At 55.9% G+C, this 8199-nt stretch overlaps 2 protein-coding genes across 2 annotated transcripts in view; both read left to right on the forward strand.

The window, feature by feature from the left end:
• On the forward strand, nt 1-5569 carry spdl1 (spindle apparatus coiled-coil protein 1). Its single transcript, XM_068740526.1, has 13 exons — nt 1-162; nt 509-694; nt 1193-1387; nt 1515-1664; nt 2018-2116; nt 2191-2301; nt 2386-2526; nt 2610-2716; nt 2905-3025; nt 3243-3309; nt 3442-3615; nt 5126-5201; nt 5293-5569. Exons 1-13 carry the CDS (start codon nt 1-3, stop codon nt 5444-5446), a joined length of 1743 nt encoding a protein of 580 aa, XP_068596627.1. The 3' UTR covers nt 5447-5569.
• A 1262-nt stretch (nt 5570-6831) lies between these two features.
• Nucleotides 6832-8199, forward strand: part of sil1 (SIL1 nucleotide exchange factor) — a 9555-nt gene continuing 8187 nt past the window's right edge. Inside the window, 1 exon segment of the mRNA XM_068740462.1 lies at nt 6832-6899. The gene's annotated coding sequence lies outside the window, so the exon portion shown is untranslated.

Genomic DNA, 8199 nt, shown 5'->3' on the forward strand with positions numbered 1-8199 from the left:
ATGGCGGCTCAGGAGGAGATCCAGCGGCTGAGGAGTCGGCTGGAGGAGCGTGAGGAGCAGGTTCACCAGGCTGCCAGTGCAGGCCTGGAGCTCCTCAACCAGCAGGTGGAGCTGCAGAGCAGGCTGGATGAGCAGAGAGTGGAGATGAGCGACGCGCTGGAGGTAGAATCGGCTCTCCGCTTTATTCAGGAACCTGTCAAGGGGCGGGGCAGCTGTCAAAGGGGCGGGGCACACCCTGCTGTGAGGCAACAGCGGCGACCACTGCGCCACCGTGCTGTCCTGACCTAAATGCATTCAAACAATTCCCCTCTGCTAGCAGCAGAAAGACAGGAAGCAGCAATCTGTCCTCCGTAGCCATGGAAACAGGCCTGTTTGTTTCGTTGATGTTTGCACACTCACATATACAAGCTAGCTGTTAGCAGCACGGAGCCCAGTGGATTATTAAGGCCAGCCGCTTCCAGACCCTTAAATCGGTCTTGTCCCCCGTGTCCCGTGTCCCGTGTCCCAGGTCCTGGAGCAAGAGAAGTACTCCCTGCAGAAGGACGTGGAGCTGAAGACTCGGATGCTGGAGTCCCTGCAGACGGACTACGAGTGTGTGAAGAGCCAGCAGAGGCAGCAGCTTCAGGAGCAGCAGGAGCAACAAGAACATCAGGGGCGGAGCCACAACTCGGCCCTCACTGAGCTCAGCAACAAGGTCAGGCTTTGTCATCTGCAAACATCATATTCAGAAGAGCTTCCTGTCTCACCTCATCTGTTAGTCTATCCATCACCATGGCAACAAAAAGGGGCTCAGAGCTGATCCCTGGTGCATCCCACCTCTACACTAAACTCCTGTTACTCCTACTGCACACTTCAGTACACACTACTGCTGTCCTACCTGTCCTGAACTACTCTGACGTACTTCTCTAACACTCCAGACTCTAGATTCACCTCATTTGCATGCTTTTGGAGGAACCCGGAGAACCCGGAGAGAACCCATTCACACACGAAGAGAACATAAACAGATATGATATCCAAACCAGACCTTTTAGCTGTGAGGCAGCAGCGCTAACCGCTGCGCGACCATCCCGCCCGAGATGTAAACGCGTGTTGCTAAAGCAGGTGAAGCAACAAGAACATTAATGCTGTTGGTCCTGGTCCTGGTCCTGGTCCTGGTTCTGGTCCTGGTCCTGGTCCTGGTTCTGGTTCTCAGGCGAGGAGGCTGCAGTCGGCTCTGGAGGAGTCCCAGCTGAATGAGAAACAGCTGAAACACAAACTGGAGGCGCAGGCGGAGGCTCTGAAGCACAGAACGGAGGAGCTGCGGTCTCTGAGCGAGCACGCCCAGAGCTCCACGGCGTCGGAGGTGATGGAGCTACGGCTGAGGACGATGGATCAGGAGCACGTCAGGGTGAGGCCCGTCGGGGTGGGGCCCGTCGGGGTGAGGCCCGTCGGGGTGAGGCCCGTCCGGGTGAGGCCCGTCCGGGAGCGTCCACCGTGCTCCTCGGCCCTGACCTCCTCCTCCCTCGGCCTGCTAGATGGAGTTGGAGCAGAACCTGCAGGACCTGCAGTACCGGGAGCAGCAGCTGGAGCTGACCAATAGAAGCCTGCGGCGCCACCTGCAGCAAGTCACAGAGGAGGAGGAGGAGCGGCAGAAGGAGGCCGTGTCCTGCTTCAATGCGCTGGAGGTGAATCTCGACGCGTTATGAAGAAGCGGCGTGTCTTTCCCAGAGTCCCCGTCCCCCTCAGACAAACGAGGACACTGGGACACGGGGACTGACCTTCGAAGCCTTGATCTGGTAGCGCCCTGCAGCAGGTTAGCGTGACGGACGCTACAGAACGTTAGCGCCGCTGTGTCAGTGGAGCGGGAAGGACTGCGGTCCGTCCCGCCCTTTAACAGCGTGAGGGGACTCGTCCTGGCTGAGACTGACCCAAAACGTAGAACACCCAGAGGTTCTCCTCCGCCCGACGGCCTAATCTGGAACCTGACGCGTGTCTCAGTCTCGGTTCCTGCCTTTCACGGGTTTGTGTCTCTGGGCAGAAATCGCGCGAGGTGAACCGGGAACTCCAGATCCAGTTGGACCAGGTTTTGCAGCGGGCCCAGGATCCAAACAGCAGAGGGAGCTCCCTGTTCGCTGAGGTGCTGATGGCGCTTGGCTTTGGTTCAGGCCGGCTGCAGCTCTGGATGAAAACATGCGTCTCCTTCTTGTCCAGTTGGAGGATAAACGAGCGGAGATGGAGCGACGGCTCCTCAGGATGAAGGTCCAGCATCAGTCCCTGCAGAACCAGCAGGCCTTCCGGAACCAGCAGCTGCAGCGCATGAAGGTGCTGCACTGAGCGGCGTGCACAGGAACCGGGCCCGTGTTTGGGAGTCCACCATCAGCCAGGAACGTTCTGGTGCTGTTGCAGGTCCAGATCGCCTCCCTGATGCAGCTCCTGGGTTCCAGAGCAGACCCTGCTCAGCTGGAGCGGCTGCACGGCATGCTGGTCGAGAAGAACCGGGAGATCCAGAACCTGATGACCAAACTGCAGCGCCTGGAGAAGGTGGAGGTAGGAACCACGTCCCACAATTCAATGGGAGGAGCCGTGCGGTTTGTAACTCTGTGTGTGTGTGTGTGTGTGTGTGTGTGTAGGCCACGTTTACATCCCAACAAGCTAGCCTCGCTCCGTCAGAGCGGGCCGATGTTCACGATGCAACCTACTACAGCGACCTGCTCCAGATGAAGCTGGACGGCGCCGTGTGAGTTACAGACGCTGAGGGGGGGGGGGGGGGGGGCTTTAGCATGGACAGTCCACCGGAGGGTCTCTCCGTGAGGGTCTCATGGTGAGCAGCAAACAGCCTGCCTGATCAGGAGACGCAGAAGAGACGTGCTAACAAACGGCCTCTCCCGTTGTCCTTGCTTGAGTGACTGTTCCTACTTTCCTCAGGAAGGACGTGGAGCGTCTCAAAGATGAACTTTCCCTGCAAAGGATGAAATCTCTGTCGGAGAGCCAGAGAGCTTTGGAGCTGGAGCGGAAGCTGTTCGCCTCTGAGCGGCTGTTCAAGCAGGTGCGTGAACCCGTTAGCTGCTGGTCACGTAGCAACGCCTCGGTAGCAACGCCTCGGTAGCAACGCCTCGGTAGCAGCGCCTCGGTAGCAGCGCCGCGGTAGCAGCGCCGCGGTAGCAGCGCTACCACACAATGAAAGCTTCCAACACTTTGATATTCTGCCAGCTCGTCCAATGGACATGAGCGACATTCAGAAACGCTTTCATCCTGCTCTCCAGGCTCAGAGTGAGATGATCAAGCTCCAGATACGAGTGGACGAGCTCCAGGACAAATATGAACCCAGCGGTAAGATCAACAGCACACCCAGACCAAGTTCTGGTCTGGACCCTGGTGTTCCGGGTGCAGGTTTAAGGAACTCAATCTGAGCCGGAGGTGTAACACTCGCACTTTAACGCTGTTTACGTGTCTCATGTTTAGAGACAAAGAAGGATGTGATCCGGAGGAAGAAGAAAGAGAAGCTTCCCGTTGACGGCGCCCCCCCCTCTGAGCAGGCCGCTGTGGAGGTTGAGCAGCCGGATGTCTCGACCACCAAGCCTGCAGACCGTGAAGAACACGCCGCCCCTCCAGCAGAGGCAGTGAACGCCACGCAAGGTCAGGGGCCGTAACGCCGTCGACTGAAACGGCAGCAGGGTGAAGGAAAATGCTGCGTGACATGAGCAAACGCAAGCTGCAAGACGAAGGGTTAACGAGACGAAGGGTTAACGAGACGAAGGGTTAACGAGACGAAGGGTTAACGAGACAAAGGGTTAACGAGACGAAGGGTTAACGAGACGAAGGGTTGAGCATCGACCTCAGTGCTGCAGAGAAGGCGTGTCTGCAGGGGCTACGGCTAACAAACGTGTCTGCAGGGGCTACGGCTAACAAGCGTAGCTGCAGGGGCTACGGCTAACAAACGTGTCTGCAGGGGCTACGGCTAACAAGCGTAGCTGCAGGGGCTACGGCTAACAAGCGTGTCTGAAGGGGCTACGGCTAACAAGCGTGTCTGCAGGGGCTACGGCTAACAAGCGTGTCTGAAGGGGCTACGGCTAACTACGGCTAACAAGCGTGTCTGCAGGGGCTACGGCTAACAAATGTGTCTGCAGGGGCTACGGCTAACTACGGCTAACAAGCGTAGCTGCAGGGGCTACGGCTAACAAACGTGTCTGCAGGGGCTACGGCTAACAAGCGTGTCTGCAGGGGCTACGGCTAACAAGCGTGCCTGCAGGGGCTACGGCTAACAAACGTGCCTGCAGGGGCTACGGCTAACTACGGCTAACAAGCGTAGCTGCAGGGGCTACGGCTGACAAACGTGTCTGCAGGGGCTACGGCTAACAAGCGTGTCTGCAGGGGCTACGGCTAACTACGGCTAACAAGCGTAGCTGCAGGGGCTACGGCTAACAAACGTGTCTGCAGGGGCTACGGCTAACTACGGCTAACAAGCGTGTCTGCAGGGGCTACGGCTAACAAGCGTGTCTGCAGGGGCTACGGCTAACAAGCGTGTCTGCAGGGGCTACGGCTAACAAACGTGTCTGCAGGGGCTACGGCTAACAAGCGTGTCTGCAGGGGCTACGGCTAACAAGCGTGTCTGCAGGGGCTACGGCTAACAAGCGTGTCTGCAGGGGCTACGGCTAACTACGGCTAACAAGCGTGTCTGCAGGGGCTACGGCTAACTACGGCTAACAAGCGTGTCTGCAGGGGCTACGGCTAACAAGCGTGTCTGCAGGGGCTACGGCTAACAAGCGTGTCTGCAGGGGCTACGGCTAACAAACGTGTCTGCAGGGGCTACGGCTAACAAACGTGTCTGCAGGGGCTACGGCTAACTACGGCTAACAAGCGTGTCTGCAGGGGCTACGGCTAACAAACGTGCCTGCAGGGGCTACGGCTAACTACGGCTAACAAGCGTAGCTGCAGGGGCTACGGCTAACAAGCGTGTCTGCAGGGGCTACGGCTAACTACGGCTAACAAGCGTGTCTGCAGGGGCTACGGCTAACTACGGCTAACAAACGTGTCTGCAGGGGCTACGGCTAACTACGGCTAACACAGAGACATCGTTGGTTGCTGATCCCTAACTCCACGTTCTGGTATTGATCCGAATGTGAACGGGACTCGTTCTGTGTTGAAGGTCCAGAGGCGGAGCCGAGGCCTGTGAAATGTGTACGACTCAGTGGAGACGAGCCGGTCGTGATTCCCACCTCCAGGTCAGTGTGTTTGGGGGGGGGGGGGGGCTCCACTGATGTGATGATGATGACGATGATGATGGTGAGTCGTGGTCTGCCTGTTCTCCTGCAGCTCTCCTGTGGCTGCCGGGAGCCGGATGGAGGAGACCCAGCAGCAGAACAGAGGAGAGGAGAGGAGGAGGAGGAGGAGGAGGAGGAGGAGCGTGGTGGAGGTCATGCATGTGGAGTCTGAGGTCACCATGGAGAACCAATGTGCTCAGCAGTAGCTGGACGGACGTGAGGACAGATCAGTGTCCTCACTGGTGGTCCCGTTTCTGTTCACTCGACCTTGTTCTGTGTCTTGAGCTTGATTAAAGGAGACATTCTACCGTTCCTCCAAGTTAATGCAGTCCAGAGACACTGATCTAAGACGGCGTCCCTCATTTCTGTCTCAAACAGATGCTGGAGGACAGCGTCCCTCATTTCTGTCTCAAACAGATGCTGCAGGACAGCGTCCCTCATTTCTGTCTCAAACAGATGCTGCAGGACAGCGTCCCTCATTTCTGTCTCAAACAGATGCTGCGGGACAGCGTCCCTCATTTCTGTCTCAAACAGATGCTGCAGGACAGCGTCCCTCATTTCTGTCTCAAACAGATGCTGCAGGACAGCGTCCCTCATTTCTGTCTCAAACAGATGCTGCGGGACAGCGTCCCTCATTTCTGTCTCAAACAGATGCTGCGGGACAGCGTCCCTCATTTCTGTCTCAAACAGATGCTGCAGGACAGCGTCCCTCATTTCTGTCTCAAACAGATGCTGCAGGACAGCGTCCCTCATTTCTGTCTCAAGCAGATGCTGCAGGACAGCGTCCCTCATTTCTGTCTCAAACAGATGCTGCAGGACAGCGTCCCTCATTTCTGTCTCAAACAGATGCTGCAGGACAGCGTCCCTCATTTCTGTCTCACACAGCTCCGTCAGAGACGCTCTAAAACAGGAAGCAAAAGTATGTTCACGGGGAGCACGCTACCATGGTAACCGTGAGGGACGTTTCAGCACACACAAAACATTGTTGGCAATTTTCCCCGGAAAATGACACCAAAAAATAAACTTTCCCCCCCCCCCCCCCCCCCGGGACGTCTAAACAAGATGCGAGCAGCGGCCTGCCTGACCTCTCAGGGAGAGCCCAGCCCCCCCCCACAGAGGAAGTTCATCTCAGCCGCTTGGACCCGCGACCTTGTTCTTTCCGTCTCTCCCCAAAGGTCGCAGCGCTGCGCTCTCATTGGTTAACGCAGGAGCAGACACGCCTCATTCACAGCGTGGGTATCTGAGATGAAGAGTGACGTCGCAGTCTTCCTCAAAGGGCGTTCTCATTGAGTGTAATAATGGCCTTGTTCAGAGGGGCTGCAGCGTGCACTTCATTCTGCATACTTTAACAAAATGTACATAATTGTATATTTTACAAACTATTTTAATATATTCTAAATACATTGCGTTTGAAATCAAAATAATTAATATTTTAGTCGCTTTGGTTGAGGCCCCCTCCAAAAATCCCTCGCCACCCTTTAGGGCGGCTGTCGGGGGTTAGTAGTGCGATGTGCCCTCCCACCACCTGATGGCAGTCGTGACGCAGCTTTCTAAGAGCGTCACGGGAGGAAGAAGTCATCACGTGACCCAATGATAGATGACGTAGGTCTTCGGCTACCTGCGGGAACGTCCGTCTGCGAGCCTTTCATCAACACGCAGGTGAGTTCGTGTTTGCTCACCTGAAGGCTAGCTGCTGCTAGCATTAGCGGCTAACTGTAGTGGGATATGCTGGAGCGGACAGCGTTGGGGGTCAACGTCAGGCTGCTAGCCTATCACAGCGGGGCTCTGTGATGTCTGCTAGCCTATCACAGCGGGGCTCTGAGATGTCTGCTAGCTGCTTCTGCTAGCCTATCACAGCGGGGCTCTGAGATGTCTGCTAGCTGCTTCTGCTAGCCTATCACAGTGTGGCTCAGCGTGATGTCTGCTAGCCTATCACAGCGGGGCTCTGAGATGTCTGCTAGCTGCTTCTGCTAGCCTATCACAGTGTGGCTCAGCGTGATGTCTGCTAGCCTATCACAGTGTGGCTCAGCGTGATGTCTGCTAGCTGCGTCTGCTAGCCTATCACAGCGGGGCTCAGCGTGATGTCTGCTAGCTGCGTCTGCTAGTAATGCTAATAATAAAGCTACACAAGCTAAATATTCAGTTACAGAATACTGATTCTGCACCGATTCACCCGATAACATGGTCGTCGCCGTCGGTCACCCTGATGTCGATTCATTGATTATTATTGTGGGTAGCGTAATTAGCCTTTAGCTACATGAGAGGCTACTTCACTGCAGAGACTAATGAATGCAGGGTCAGGGGGAGATGCAGCTGCTTGTGTGTGTGTGTGTGAGAGAGAGAGATCTTTGGCGCTCCAGCGCCACCTGGTGTCTACCTGTGCACACATGGTCTGACCTTTACTTGTAAATGGAGTCTGATCCTTCTGGACTAAAATCTGGAAATGTCTTCCTTATCTTCTCTGAGTTTTAAAAGTCTCTCCGTCTCCATGGAGATGATGGCCAGAGAAGGAAGACGTCCTTGTTCTGAAGGAGCCGCCTGCATCCGATCCGAGAAGCATTCGTACCGTCCAATCGGGTCCCAGAACCTGGCCTATTTTGACAGACTGTAGTTTGGTGTCATCATTCGACTAAACCGAGGAAAGCTCGCTCTCCGAGGATCAGAGCTAGCGCTGAGCGGAACCCTGGCGCTGTCCACAATGTTCTAGGAGATTTGTCCGCTTGTGTCTCTGCAGTGGACATCGTCTGTGGGACCAGCGTGGTCTCAACGTCCTCAAACCGCTCGTAGAAACTGTCGGCTGATTTTCGGACGTCTACATTTGTGAATATGATGTTTACGTTGGGAGCGAATGTCCTGATCAATACCCGAGGCGAAGGGGGGGCGAGGGTATTGCAATGGGGTCCGTTTGTCTGTTTGTCTGTCTGTCTGTCCGAGCGCATAACTCAAAAACTAGTAACCC

Source organism: Brachionichthys hirsutus, chromosome 6, assembly GCF_040956055.1.
Source record: "Brachionichthys hirsutus isolate HB-005 chromosome 6, CSIRO-AGI_Bhir_v1, whole genome shotgun sequence".
Taxonomy (NCBI): domain Eukaryota; kingdom Metazoa; phylum Chordata; class Actinopteri; order Lophiiformes; family Brachionichthyidae; genus Brachionichthys; species Brachionichthys hirsutus.

Excerpts from the sequence above, each read along its gene's own strand:
- spdl1 (XM_068740526.1), top strand. The coding sequence starts at position 1 with ATGGCGGCTCAGGAGGAGATCCAGCGGCTGAGGAGTCGGCTGGAGGAG. Across the intron at positions 2,302-2,385 it reads AGCAGCTGCAGCGCATGAAG|GTCCAGATCGCCTCCCTGAT; the intron begins GTGCTGCACTGA and ends GTGCTGTTGCAG. Across the intron at positions 2,717-2,904 it reads ATGAAGCTGGACGGCGCCGT|GAAGGACGTGGAGCGTCTCA; the intron begins GTGAGTTACAGA and ends TACTTTCCTCAG.